Source organism: Microplitis mediator, chromosome 5 (genome assembly GCF_029852145.1).
Source record: "Microplitis mediator isolate UGA2020A chromosome 5, iyMicMedi2.1, whole genome shotgun sequence".
NCBI lineage: Eukaryota > Metazoa > Arthropoda > Insecta > Hymenoptera > Braconidae > Microplitis > Microplitis mediator.
In genome coordinates, this window is record NC_079973.1 from 7565516 (window position 1) to 7581645 (window position 16130).

General features: G+C 25.7%; 2 protein-coding genes across 4 annotated transcripts in view; both read left to right on the plus strand.

Annotated features, from left to right (window-relative positions):
* Nucleotides 1-256: 256 nt before the first annotated feature.
* Nucleotides 257-7507, plus strand: LOC130668080 (innexin inx1). Its single transcript, XM_057470149.1, has 4 exons — nt 257-1348; nt 2606-2713; nt 2974-3129; nt 4306-7507. Exons 1-4 carry the CDS (start codon nt 1097-1099, stop codon nt 4882-4884), a joined length of 1095 nt encoding a protein of 364 aa, XP_057326132.1. The 5' UTR covers nt 257-1096; the 3' UTR covers nt 4885-7507.
* Nucleotides 7508-10295: 2788 nt separating this feature from the next.
* Nucleotides 10296-16130, plus strand: part of LOC130668078 (innexin shaking-B) — a 31918-nt gene continuing 26083 nt past the window's right edge. For all 3 annotated transcript variants that reach the window (XM_057470143.1, XM_057470146.1, XM_057470147.1), the window contains exons 1-3: nt 10296-10998; nt 11082-11212; nt 11900-12134. In XM_057470143.1, the coding sequence (XP_057326126.1) occupies nt 10726-10998; nt 11082-11212; nt 11900-12134 (639 nt within the window). In that variant the 5' untranslated portion in view covers nt 10296-10725. The remainder of the gene's footprint in view (nt 10999-11081; nt 11213-11899; nt 12135-16130) is intronic.

The window sequence follows — 16130 nt, forward strand, 5'->3', positions numbered from 1 at the left end:
CTATAGAGTTCTCGGTACCAAGCAACCGAGCTCTCGAGAAAGAGAAAGAAGTAGAATTTGCCTCGAGAGGGGAGCATGTTGCTCTGATGGGTTACCATTAGCACGGTCCCCCTTTTAAAGAAACACCCAACAAAGACAGAATTACTAAAAAAGGAGCAAGAGAGAGGCATAAAAAACGCTGTCCCCCATCCTGCAACCCGCGATCCCCCTCGCGGCCTCAAAGGACCCCTTCCCCTCGGCACGTTTTTCCCCCCGGCCCAACAAATCCACTGGCACTTCTCGTCAGTCGACGACCAAGAGACTCGTACGTACGTGCTGCTGACGTTCGACGACAATCGCTAGCCGAAGCCAACGATACTTTAATATTTCTCCTTTTTCTGTGTTATATATATATACATATCCATGTGAACACACGTGCGAAACGATACGTGGGACCGCCAATTTTTTTTTTTTTTCATTTTGTTTGTCATAAATTCTCAGGACTAGTGCTCGCCTCGTACTTCATCTCAACCTCAACTGAACTTCAAAGTGCTTTGCTCAAATTAAACCTTCAAATTTTTACTCCATATCACTAGTTTTGACTACTTAATTTTGATTTTTTAGTTTTGCATTTAATATAAATTTGTTTACATATGCAACACGTGTCTTTGACTTATGAGTCTTCAGTGACATTGAGGACTCCAATAAATAGATAAAAAAAAAACGCATTGTTTAATTGCAGTGTTAAAAGGAGCATTGACAAATAAATCGGTATTAACTTTGTGGTTACTAAATACATCGTTTGGAAATAGTGTTCTCGTATTAAATATATATTTACAAGATTGTATCGACTGGGAGAACTCGTATCGCTGGAGATCGAGGGGAAACTCGAGTGATAATAATAATAATATAATATATATAAAATAAAGTGGGAGAAATAATCGGTGGACAGCTGGTACCGGTTAACCATCCGGTCTTTTTAAAACAACTAAAAAGAAGCTTCCATGCGTTTCATCAATTAGTTTTATTTCATAGATATTTATTTATTTATTATTATTATTATTATTTTTTTTTTTATTAAATATTATCAGTGATAATAATAAACAAATAATCAGCCATGTATAATTTATTACGGGGATTGAGCCAATATTTAAAATGGCAAGAAGTGAAGACAGATTCAATGGTTTTTCGTATGCATAATATTTTTACAACAGTATTGTTGCTCACGTGCTCAGTTATAATCACGGCCACCCAGTATGTCGGTAATCCGATATCCTGTATAGTCGGCAAGGATTTGCCTAACAATGTTGTTAATACATTTTGTTGGATTACTTCAACTTTTACTATGCCTGATGCATTCAATCGTCAGGTAATTTGTTTTTTTATTTTAAGAAATTTTTTATTAAATCAAATTTTTTTTTTTTAAATTAATACAATTAATATAGGATCAAATATATAGGGGAAGGGGGGGGGGGGCAAAATGGGGTACTTAAGAAAATACCAAGTTTTTGAGGATTCAAATGCGCTAAATATTTTTGTTTTTAATGATATTCAAAGTAAATAAAAAAAATTTTCAGTTGCCATTAAAAGAAAAAAATTGTCATTTTTGCGGGCAAAATGGAGTACCCCCTTAGAAAGGTAAAAAAAAAAAAAGTTCTGGATTTTAAATTACATTTTAAATAATTATTGGATGCAAATGGAGAACAAAAATTTTTTAATTGTTTCAATCATAAAACAAAAGTTATTAACATTTTTCGACGCTCGATTTTTAAAAAAGTTTAACAAAACAAATTCAAAATAATGTTAAATTCCCCCCCCCCCCCTCTTCCCCTATATATATATATATATATATATATATATATATATATATATATATATATATATATATATATATATATATATATATATGTATATATATATAAATATATATATTTTTTTTTTAATAAATTTTATTTATTAAAAACATTGAAGGGGAAATAAAATAAAATTTTTATTTAAAGAATAAAAATAAAAAAAAATAATGACTGCTTATGTGATAGATGTGAGAAGAATATAATCAAGTATCAAGGCAATTCTGGGAGACAATTAAGTGCTTATCGAGTTGAATCTTATAGCATTTGTATCTACTTGCAGCAGATAGAGCTGAGAGTATTAAATACAGTGTGGAATTGTATAACCCCCATGATTGTTTATGAATGTATATATATATGTTTAAAAAAGTATTATATGTCACATATATAATAGATATTTATGTATGTATAAGTGTAAATACATGTGAATAGAGGTTAATGTATAATCGACGCGTGTCTTTTGAGTTGTTCTCGAGAGATTCAAATTACCCGTAGGATCTTGTCCCCTACTTGCTGAGTCTTATCACACTGGAGAATTCAGTTAGCGTTTTAGTCGCGCTGGCAAAGCAGATATTTAAGCAAATTAAAGCTCTTATCTTGCAACACTGGGTTTTAGTCAGCTATTATACTAGCATACAATGAATTTAGTTTAAGAAACTACGAGAAAATTTTTTTAACAAAAAAATTTTTACATAATTGATGTTCTGTTCTCATCTGACTTTTAAAATATTAAAACAACCCGACTAATTATGATTCATTTTGTTTTTTATTGATAGGTTGGCGTTGAAGTTGCACACCCTGGTGTGTCAAATGACTTTGGAGATGTTGGAGCGAGGAAATACTACACCTACTATCAATGGGTCTGCTTCGTTTTATTTTTCCAGGTAAAGTTTATCGTGTATCTTCTTATAAATACTAACATACATATATATGGTATATATGTATGTATATATTAGATTGACATGCTGTGACACTTTGAAACGCCAGTAGTATATATTTGTAAAGATATAAATAAATAATTCCAATGGTATGCTGAAGGACTTGTATTTCAAATAGATGCTATCAATTACCACAGCTAATACGATACTTTCTATATTTATATATAGATTGATGATAAATTTTTATATTTGATTTATTTTTACAGGCAATGTTTTGCTACCTTCCGCACTGGCTTTGGAACATTTGGGAGGGCGGTCTCGCCAGTACACTGGTTATGGGTTTAAATCATGGTCTCGATAATGAAGACACCATTAGCAAGAAAAAAAATACTCTAATGGATTATTTAGTGACTCATATTAAGGTATTCTATGAAATATAAATTCAATGAATTACAATCAATCTCAATAGCCTTGATTTAATATGATTAATGAAAATTGATCAGTCATTATAATTATTTGTCCATGATGTCAACATTATTTTCTTGTTAATATTTTAGAAAACTTTTTTAAAACACTTTAGAAAAATTCAAAAGAAAAAATTTTACTTTTAAATATTTCAATACAATTTTCTGAGAAACGATTTGATTTAATTTTATGATACGGAAGTTAGCCGACGTCTATAAATTTTTGAATTTTTTTTTTAAACGGTAAATTATAAAAAAAAAATTTTTTGAAAAAATTACACGTGTAGTTTTTTGAATTTTCTACCTGTGCATATTTTTAGTTTTTTTTTTTTGTAATTGATTTGTTGGAAAAAAAAATCCAAAAATTCTGGATCGGCTGTCAGTTTCAGAATCATAAGTTAGGAGACGTCTAATAATTGTTGGATTTTTTTTAGGCGCTAAACTACAAAAAAAAAAATATTTGAAAAAATTGCACCTGTAGTTTTTAAAATTTTCTACATGTGCATATTTTTAGTTTTTTTTTTTTATTTGCAATTTATTTGTTGAAAAAAAAATCCGGCAATTACTAATTGTCTGCTAACTTCGGGATCATTTAAATTTTGATGAATGTCATAAAAAAAATATCTTCAAAAAGTATTTAAATAAAAAATGATCTCAAAGTTAGCGGACAATTAACAATTTTCAGATTTTCTTTTCAACAAATCAATTGCAAAAAAAGAACTAAAAATATGTACATGTAGAAAATTAACAAAGCTATAGGTACAATTTTTCAAATATTTTTTTTTTACAATTTATCATTTTTAAAAAAATTCAAAAACAAAAATTATTAGACGTCAAGTCACTTCACTATCATAAATAAAAATTATTTTAAAAAATCTTTCATTCAATTTTTTTTAAATTTATTTGAGTACAAAAAAAATGTTTTGTTTTTAAAAAATAAAAAAACAAAGACAGAAATATAATATTTAAAATAAAGAAGACAAGAAAAGACAACATTAACAAGAACATAGTTGACTTGTACCCAATTTACTCTCATTGAATCTAATTCAGGCTAATTTGCTTCTCGTCTTTATCATTATTATTGTTATTATTATTATTATAAATATAAATATGATTGTTATTTATTATTTTCAGAGACACAAAATGTACGTATACCGTTATTTTGTCTGTGAAGTATTATGTGTAATAAACATCTTTGTGCAATTATATTTAATGAATCGTTTCTTTGACGGTGAATTTATGAGCTACGGTCTCCGAGTATTGCAATTTTCTGACACACCACAAGAAGAACGTGTCGATCCAATGGTATACGTATTTCCCCGAGTAACTAAATGCATATTTCACAAATATGGTGCGTCCGGAACGATTCAAACCCACGATTCATTATGTATTCTACCACTCAACATCGTAAACGAGAAAACTTACATCTTCATCTGGTTTTGGTTCATTATTCTATCAGTTTTCTTGGTCTGCCTGATGATCTACCGCGCAAGTTTAATATTCATGCCCTCAGTACGACCTTACGTTTTAAAATACTCCGGTCGTTTGCTGTCTATCGAAGTATGTTCGAATATCAGCAAAAAACTTGATCTCGGTGATTGGTGGTTGCTTTATATTTTGCAATCGAACATGGACTCATTGGTCTATCGCGATTTATTAGAAGAACTCACTAAGAAAGTCGGCAATCATATGTCGCAGCCAGTTAATCAGTAGTTTAGTCATATATATTATATTTTATTTAATTTTCTTTAGTTATTTAAAAATTTATTAGAAAGTGACCGAATAAAAAAATAAAAAAAAATATATTTCAAAGAATTTAAAAATTTTGAAAAAATTCAAATCACTTGTAATTAAAAAGTTAAAAGCGCGCCAAGATCTGAATAAATTTATATGTATTAATTTCATAAATTATATGAATAATATATAATGACAATTTTTATGTGATTACTCATATCTAATTATAAATGATCTATTGATATTATTTTTAAAAAGACAAATATGAACATATTATAATAATTAAGTAATTAATTAAATTTAAATAATATACAACATATCTGATAATTAATATCTGTCATATATGATCATATAAATGTTATTACTACATTTTTAAGTACATATATATGGTGACATATATTTTTGTATAAGTATATATTTTAAATTTATAAATTTGATAAAAGTTTTACTACAAAAATGTTTAAGCAGAATTTAATAAAAGACTATTTCGCGTATACGAATGAGATATATATATATATTTAGATAATATATATTGGTATTCATAGAATATAAATAAAAAATGCATGAAAAAAATTAAAATGCCTACTCAGAATCATCGATGTCATGTATTTGTTTTTATACTTTAAATTTAAATTTAAATGAAAATTTTATTTAAAGAAATCGATAATTGATTTCATTATACATTGCTCAACTCTCACGACATTTATCTTTAAATATATACATATATATTTAATTCTTTGGGTTTTATCTGTATTAAATGTAATGTTTCTAATAAATAAAAACGGCAAATCAGTTTCGAATATTTTTTACATGACATAGGGAGACTGAGACTGAAAATAAAATTTATTGACATTTAAATAAATGGATTAAAGCCATGAGATAAAAGGCTGTTTATAAAATATAAATTTTCTAATATCGACAATTTTTTAAATTTATCGTCTAATCGATATTGTGATACACCTTAAAGTAATCGTTTTTTTTTTTTAATGATTTATGATAAAATTTTATAAAGATTTTGAACAATTGAAGATTTTTTGATAGTCCAGTGGTCCAGTATGATTTAAATGATGAGATAATTTGTAAGATTTAGCGTTAATTAATTAATTATTAATGAACAGAGATGATAATTAATGGAGAATATATTGTATTAATTATTATAAATGTAAGAATTAAATGATAAATTAAATTTATATAAAAATTTATTATTAAATAAATTACTGAATAGTTTATATAAAAATTACTCCTTGTTTTATTTTTAAGTCTCTATAATTATTATTATTTTATCATGTAAAATTGGGACTCAGTTTTTTTTATGTGAATTAAAATTTTTTAATTTAAGAAATCGTAAACAAATGATTTGGTTTTGTTTCGACTTTTTGGTGAATTATTTAAAAAAAAAATTAGAAAAAAATTGTGGCCTAACTAAATTTGTAACGAAAAAAAATCTACCGACTAAAAAGCCCAAAATATGTCAATTTTCTCAATATTTATTGTCTGGTAATGATTTAAATCGATAGAGATTTAAAATTAGTTGATTTTTACGATGGCAATTTATTTTTAATGCAAAAATTGTCGTAAAAAAAATTAAATTTCCATAAATTAATAAGTATAAATTAGATTGAAAATGTTAATTTTTTATAATGTTTTAATCGAAAAGTTTATTATCAGAAAAAATAAGAGCCCTATTTTTATATAACGACAAATTATTTTGAAAATTACATTACGCAACTGATGAATTAAACGATTTATAAAATTTATTACGTATTAGATGAAAACTTGATATTATGGAATAATTTAAATAGTATTATTTTAAAAATAAATTAACGTTGAATAGTTCTTTGTACTCTTTGTGATCTAATTAAACGCACAAGTAAAAGACTATTGAGTAATTATAGTAAAGCACTGAAATAACCAAATATGGATAAAAATAAATAATCCATAGCTTGAACTTAAATAGATAAATATTTTAAATATATAAATAAAAATATATTTTGGATCCAAATAAAGCAGTAATTGCCTGTATAATTATCGCGTCTTAATTAGGGGCGTAAATGTCTGGAGTATAAATATAAATTTGACTTGTGTATATATCAATAAAAAAAGAAACAATAAATAATATAAGACAGTTATTGTATTGAGATAAAATAGGTTAAAGTGATTGCAAGTGATTTTTGATCTAGTTACGAGCAATTAAGGACGCACGTCAAGTCAGAGGGCAGAGATAAATGAATAACTCATGTACATTAAATCGTTTATTGTCGTAGTGGACGTAGTTAGTATAGTGCATAGCTTACACAGATCACTCTCTCTTACACAAGATAAATAACTACTTGGAGAAATAACTCGACTGAGAGTATTCTGCAGAATTTACTGCACATGTTGACAGTGCGGCTGCTCATGACGATTACTCTATAATATTCACCAGTGATTTTGCTTTATATATATTTTAATGAAAAGCTAAATCACAATATTACTGCCTTTACTTTACAACACCTGCCTTTGTAATGCCACTAATCTGATTTATTGTTATTATTATTATTATTATTATATTTATATAATTATTATTTTACCATCAATAAAAGGCTTTGTTCTTTGTTGTCTAGTATTTTTAATTGGCAAAAAATATTTTTTCAAGATAAGGTAAAAGACCTGAGTCTATTGACATGATCTTATTTCATATATTTTTAATTATTTTAATATCATTTTTTAGATACTGGAATTATAAAAAGTACATGTACGACTAATGATACATATGATTGGACGAAGAAAATTTTTTAACCACTTTTGATTATAAAAATCAAAAACTGAGATCCCTTTAATTTTTATTTTTATTTTTAAATGAAAATTTTTATTGATTTTATTTATTTATTTGATGTAAAATGTTTCATATTTATGAATAATTGAGTTAATAGAACCCGCGTTCTTCGTAAAATTTTTCAAGCATTGATAAAATTAATAAAATATTTAATCGAATTTAATTGCACACCTCAAGCACGAAAACGCTGAGGATGCTTTACTGACACTTATCTTTTTTCGACTATTTCACTCACACAAAAATATTTCTACACTCTTTTAATTACACAAAAATAGGTCAAATTGTATACTAGCATGTAGAAAATTTATTAAGGAACAATTTGAACACAATCTTAAGTCGATTCGTTATTTTATTAGTTTAAAATAAGTTATTTTAACTCAAGAAACCAGTGCTGTTAATTGTTATATATGAAACTTCGTAAACACAATAACCCTCGATAGACACAATTAATCGGCCTAATTTTTTTTTATTATCTTTGTATTTTTTATCACAAAACCCCTAATGAAAATCACTATCTAAGTCTTTTTAGTATAATTGTAATTAATTAAAAACGTAAAATTGATTATTCACGAAAAATTTAGCTGCCATTTTTATTTTTACTGTTGTTATTATTTTTTTCATTATTTCTCTCCATCAACTACTGGCAGCAGCACTAGCGCATCAGTAGAATTGAAAAAAAGAGCGGCATCCAAGACAAAGAGGCGGGATATTTAAAATATTTAAAATAGAAAAAAGTTAAACTGAAAATGAGAAATAAAAAAAAACAAATTGATAATTTCTAAGTTGAATAAAAATATTTAACAAAAAAAAAATCGGATTTATATCAAATTTTTTATGCGGACAAATTTTTTGAACTTTTTTTTTTACACAGTTAGCATCAAATAAGAGAATGCATTGAAAAATGTATTTATTATTATTATTAAATATGAGCTTTTATTTTATTTACTCAAAGAGACAAAAAATAAATTTAGCAAATGATTGAATTACAGTTTTTTCATTGATTAATTTTAAAAATATATTTTTATTTTCTAGTCATTGTTTTTTTTTATAAATATGTAACATATATTTGCTATATTGACCTATTTAATTGGCATTGATAAAGTACATATTGGTCGATGCTTCTACTCAAAATAATACACGTAATTTACTTTCTCCAAATAACTCAAGCACGTTCAAGTGGTATGACCTTAATAGGTAAGTTAATTATTTTATATTTTTGAAAACTGTCATTCATATTTTTTTTTTCACACGCGGACATATTCATATAGTTTTAAATTCCCTTCATATATTTTAGGTGGAGTAATAAATTCTCATGAATAAAAGATGAGTAACATTTAAATAATACATCTCCATATCTTTAAATTGTTAAAAAAAAAATAGAACACTAGATAGATGCGACAGTGAATCAATTATTTTTAATAGAAAAAAAATTATCAAAGTATATAACTTTTAATCTTGTTAACAAAAAATCCTAAAAGCCAATTACAATAATTTTAATCACGGCTGAAATTTTAATTTTAGATACAGATAATAAGAAATAAACGAAAATAATAATAATAATAATAATAATATGTAAATAAATTTTTATTTAATTACTTGACAATTTTTTCGAGTCTAACGTTGTTCAATAAAAATGTAAAAATATAATATATTTAAAAAAGACCAAAATTTTTACTAAAAATAATTTAATTTATCAAATTAAAACTAATTAATTGTTGGCATTGTAAACTTGCTAATTGAATTAATGTAATGAATTTGGTCTAAAAAATTTTACTGTCCCAAAAATATAAAATATAAGTTAACAAAACATGCAAGGAAGTTACATTTTAAATTATTAAAATTTATATAAAAAAAAAAAAGTATAAGTAACCTAATTAAAAAATACTAAAAAGTTTTTCGGCTGACCCAGTGAAGTCTCCGAATTAATCTGATACTAAAATTAAACTATACAGCGATAAAAAGTTATTCTTAATTCCTCAATATATATGTATAAATATATATATATGAAAGTTAACTGTCACAATGACAGGGCGCCGAGAGACAAGTTGATAAAGCATAAAGTTAAGATAAAATGTTATAATAAAATAAAAATGTCTTATACAGAACATATAGTAGCGGAGTGGTGCGATAAATGCGATGTCATAGTTGTCGTCATTGAGACTTGGGCTTAACGTGGGCGAAGTAGAAGGACAAATTGTGTCATAGTAGGAACGAGATACGAGACGTATTAAATAAAACATTAAATAAGCGAGTCGAGAATAAGGGAGAAGAAAAAAAATTTATAAATAAAATTTGTCTCACCCAATTGGTTCAGGTTTATGTAAAAATAGTATTATCGCTGGTCCTCATCATCATCATCATTATCATCTTAATCCTCATCATCTGTGTGGTCGTTATTATTATTATTATTTTAATAATTATTATTATAATTATATGTTTATTATGTTGATGATTATAATCGTCAACATCATCATGCTTTTAAATGCTTACATATACTTCTTGGCAACTAAAAGCACAGGAGCTAAGCACAGTAGGTCAGGCACTATGTTTCGAATCAGTTTCTTGGGAGCTATCCCGCGCATCGGGACACACGCGTACGTCATATTATCATTTATTTATTTATTTTTTTTTTATCAACTTATAAATGTATTTTAATTGAGATAAAACTCAGACAAATTTTTTTTTTCGAAACTTAAGAACTTTATTTTTTTCAATTTAATAAAAAAAAAATTAATTACAATGAATGAAAAATAAAAATAATAATAAAGTTAAAATGTGTTTTATAAAAACATTACACAGAGTAAAAATGAAAAAATATATATTTTGACAATTTAATCGTGAAAAGAGAAAACAATGTCATGATTTAATAAATCATGTATAAATAAAAATAAAAATGTCACGATTCGATATTCAATGGACCGGTTGAATAAACTATGTATAGTTTAAGTATAAGTTTGAGTTTAAGTTGTGGGTGATTTTTTTTTTTTTTATTTTTTTTCTAAGCTATGCGAAACCCACATGAAAGAATAAGTTGTAGTATCAGTAGTAGTAGCAGTAGCAGTACCAATTCGAGCATCACGACCAGTAGTACAAGTACAGTGATTTATATAGATAAATTAAATCGTAGTGAGGGTGGACATAAGACATACTCCTCACGTATTAAAAATAAAAATAAAAATAAAAATCTACTCAAGGTATTGTTAGATCCTTCTAAACATAAGGGACGTCACGATCAAAGAATAATGGATGCATTTAGTGCTGTATATTTTTTATTTCGTGTGAGTAATAAATTATATATATATATATATATTTTTTTTTATAAATTTTAATTTAATAATTTATATATATTTTTATTCAATAGGTAAGAAGAGTTACCTGTGATGGTTTTCTCATGAGAGCACACGTGTTCACGGCTGCTGTCATGTTAATATTTTCAATTATCGTATCTGCTAAACAATCTGTAGGGAATCCTATTGACTGTGTACACACGAGGTACATTTTTATTTTTAATTCATAATTTACTACACGGAAAGAAAATTATGGGAAGTTTTGCTATGCATTATGGGAATGGTTCCCATAATGGTATGAGAATAGTACCTATACTACTATAGAGATGGTTCCCATAATGTTATGGGAACCATCCCTATAATATCATAAAATTTTTTTTTTGCACAATAGTGTAGAAATTTCCCAAAATTTGAATTTTCTTGAATGTTTTGTGCTGACAAAAAATTCTTGTTAAAAATTTTAATGTTTTTTTGTCAAATACGATTTTTTTTTTCAATGTTTGAATTTTTGTTTTTATGTTTAATAATATTTCTGTGTATTGTAGAAGTGATTACCACACTTTTCTTTAAATTAATTTTTTCATGATAATATGGGAACTATTCCCATAATATTATGGGAATGGTTCCTATAAATTATAGGAACCATTCCCATAAATTATAGGAATGATTCCCATAATATTATAGAAAGTATTCCTATAAATTATAGGAACCATTCCTATAATTATGGGAAACATTCCTATAATTATAGGAACCGCTCCCATAATTTATGGTCGTAATTTTTTATGATGGTATAGGAAAAAATTTCACAAAATTATGGGAACCGCTGCCATAATTTTCTTTCCGTGTAATCGATTTTTTTTTATAATTTTAATTATTTTTATTTTTTTGTTAGAGATATTCCTGTAGATGCCTTCAATGCTTATTGTTGGATACACAGTACTTATTTTGTTACTGGAGCAATGCTTGGAGTTGCTGGAGTAAATGTAGCGTTTCCTGGAGTTGCTCCTTCAACTTTTCTTTGGTCTCATAGACGATTTGGTCACTTATCAGATCACAATCGTCACCGTGAAGAAGAAATAAAAGTTATAAGATATTATCAGTGGGTGGCATTTTTGTTATTACTGCAGGTAAATTTTACTTATCACTGATTAATAATAATCGATTTTATATAAATAATTAATACTATAAGTTGTTTATATATTCGAATTCGATTGCTTGATCAAAGGCGCGATCTATCGATGAGTTGGAGAACTGACGATCAAAACACTAACCGGCAAAACCGGCATCTGCGATCGGTTTAAAATTAAATTTATTTTGTATTAATATACTGAGTAATATTATTATTGATGTTGTTATTATTATAATATTGAATAACAAATATTAAATTATCTTGGGGATGTGAGGGCTGTGGTATGTTTGAGCATTTGGTTAATAGAGAATGGAGATAGAATATTACATGATCCATTGCATCGTCAGTAAAACCATTCGGCAGTATATATATATTTATTTATCTTTGAATAATTTGATTTATTATCACTTGAAGGCAACCACCGAGTGTTCTACACTTGACAGAATCTTATTAATTACAACCAAAGAGACGTTTTTATCTTGTTACGTCCATTATTTTATCAATTTATACTATTATATTTTTTAATAATTATTATAAATATTTGCTTAGCTAATTTTAAATTGTTTATTCATAAATACTTATAATGTAAATCTTTATTTTGTAAAATAGCGGATAGCTGGCAAAATGGAGACTAGTTTAGAAAATTAAAATCAATTTCCAATAATTATTAAAAAAAAATTTTTTTACTTTCGGGCAAAACGTGATAGTTTCAAAAATTAAATTTTTAAAAATATTTTTAGTAAAATTTAAGATGTATATTCCCGTGCAAAAAAAAATTTGCTTCATTATGAATTTGATAATCAAATTCAGATTTTGAAACAAATATGACTTTGATAATGAATTAGCTATAAAAATCCTATAATTTTCTACTACAGCTGAATCTAACAGGTAACCAACAGCTGAAATCTAATAATTTAATGGGTAATTTTTAAAAACTTACCCATTGATAATAATTATTATCAAATTCATCATGAATTACTCCTCTTCGTTGTCTTAATTTCTTTCGATTAAAAAAATTTGAATTTTCTTCAAAGCTAGTAATATACCTTTTTTATAATGTACTTATCATTTGTTTAAAGCGAAAGGCAAGTTTTTAAAAATTACCCATTAAATTATTAGATTTCAGCTATTGGTTACCTGTTAGATTCAGCTGTAGTAGAAAATTAGAGAATTTTTATAGCTAATTCATTATCAAAGTCATATTTGTTTCCAAATCTGAATTTGATTATCAAATTCATAATGAAATTCATAATGAAGCAAATTTTTTTTTGCACGGGTTGATTTACATGTATGATTTTTGATACAATTTCAAAGTAAAAGCAACGAAAAAAAATTTTCAAAAATAAGGGCTGGGTATTTCTGATAAATTATAAATAATTGAATTAGTGTTAAGTGATTTTGAGATAAATATTATTGGGTATCTGTAATTCACCCATCCCTCCTTTATGTCATTCAAAATAATTTTTTAAAATTAGGATACATTAATTTAAAAGTTAACTGCCAAGTGTAATAATAAACCTAGTTTTGAAACAAACGACTTGTAGTTTCTGGTGTTACAGCTGAAGATTCAAAATTTTATTTTAAAAATTAACATTTTTTTTCCCCTAGTGGTTTTTTTTATAGATTTTACGACAAATGAAAAAATTTTTATTTTAAACTATCGGGGAAGGGAACTGTCCAATCACGATAGAGATTTAGGGATGAAAATAGGGAAGAATTTTTAATAATTTCAGTTTTAAAGAAACCGGCATAACAATAGTGTCATAACAGAGCTTGTGTTAAATTTTGTTATCTCACAAATATCAGGTAGAAAGTATCGCAGGTGTTTTAATTGCGAAATTTAAATAATTTTAATAATTATAGTGAATTAAAAATTTTTTTAAATGACCTCGAAAAAAAATTACGATTAAAATTAACGATTTTTTATCATTTGATACTGACTAATAAGTGTCCAAAAAATTTGTGTGCTATACTAAAACTATTCTGTTCTTAAAAATTATCGATAAGCTTCAATCAAAATTTTTTGTCCCCATACTAATGAAATGTAGTGAAGTAAAAACTATTTCTGTAGACTCATAAGTCTTTTTAAAGTTTACTCGGCAGTATATTAAAAATTGTGATTTTTTATCCTCGTTTTCTCTGTGTGCAAAAGTTCATTGCCCAATTAAATAAATAAATTACTAATCGATTGATAAAAATAATTGATTATTATTTTTTTCAAATAATTTTAAATTTAATATACTTCTGTATTGAATTATTTATTCCCATAATAATTTCTCAGAAGTTTCAATTTATCATCCGGAAATAATGACGTCGTTTGTGTGTAGGGAATTTATATAAAAAATATTTAATGCAGGTTTTTTTTAAATTTAAGTTTGAGTTTTAAATTTACAATTTAACAAGTGTTCAAGTAGTATCATCAACAATAATTATTGCTCACGACCCACTACTGTCACTTATCGCGCACGAGCATACTGTCAAGTATTTATTTATATATATAGATATAAATATATGCGTGTATCTATACGAAAATTTTGACAGCGCATTTGTTAATCCATATTGTTCGCTCTAAAAATGTCATTGGTTCATTTGTAAACCATCAAGATTGATATTTTTTTCCAAAAAAATAATAAAAAAAAAAAAAAAAAAAATACAATAAACAACAATTTGTTTTTCTTGGTAAAAGAATTTCAAGAATGATGGATGAAAGGATTTGTTGTTATTCAATTTCCGGGTATATAAAATATACGTTTTTTAGAAAATGAAATTATAATAAGACATGATATGAATTTTAAACTGACGTTTAATTTCATTTTTCTCAATAAAATATATAATTTTTCGGTTTTATTGTCTTTGAAACGTAAATTTAGTGTCACAATCATTTCAAAATGATAAATTGTTAAATTATAAACTATTAATATTAAACATATATATGTCTATACATATATTTGTGGTATTGTGTGGGTTAAAATTATTATTTTGAGTATTGTTCCTAAATATATAAAAGTGAGGAGGACATATTGCAAAAATTAAATAATGAGTTTAATGTTGACACTGAACGGAAAAACAGAAATTTCAATTGGTCCTCAGATCTTATATTGCTTACGGTAAATTTATGTCAACATTATATAGTTATACATATATATATATATATATATAAATATATAATAACAATAACGTAACAACAGACGTAAATTCGTTCCGTTGCGCTGGTTGGTTACGGCACAAATTTACTGACATTTATCTTAAAATTGGCCCTGGCTGTACAATTGTTTTTGAATATATTTTGTTTTATAAACTCTTAATTGAATTAACGCCAAATGTTTTATTTTTAATTCGAAAATATAAAAATTATTTTAAATAAAAATAAATAATTGCAAGTAAAAATAAAAAAAAATAAATAATTATTATCATAACGTAATATTAAATATTTTTCTTTGAGTTTTTAAGTACACAAACATTATGTACATATTTATAGTTATAAAAATGTATAAAAAAAAAGGGATCACTTGAATTTGGGATTGCGTAAAAGCTGGATAAACAGCATAGCAATCGGTTTCGATATACAAATGTTTAAAGAAGAATCGTGTATATACGGAAGATTAATAAAAAAATCGCGTGTCAATTTAACTTGTGTAAACAAAAATAATAAAAAGTATATAGGGAAATAAAAATAAAAATCAAAGATTAAATAGTGTTTATCTAAAAAAAGATTAGCGTTAATTTTTTTTTTTTTTTACAACGTTATAGGTCGTCCTAAAAAAGTTCAGCTTTAAGAAAATAAATAAAAAATTATTTTATTTCAAATTTAAAACGTTTAAAATAAAAATAATAAGAGAAGAATTAGAAAACGTTAATATACGATCTTTAAAACATAATTCACAGCTTAATTCTTGATGGTACTTCGTAAAATTTTACGCGACATTTCCGGCGTTTTAATGATATATTTACTTTCTTAACTTGTTATTTTTAAAGACTTATTTTATAAATATAT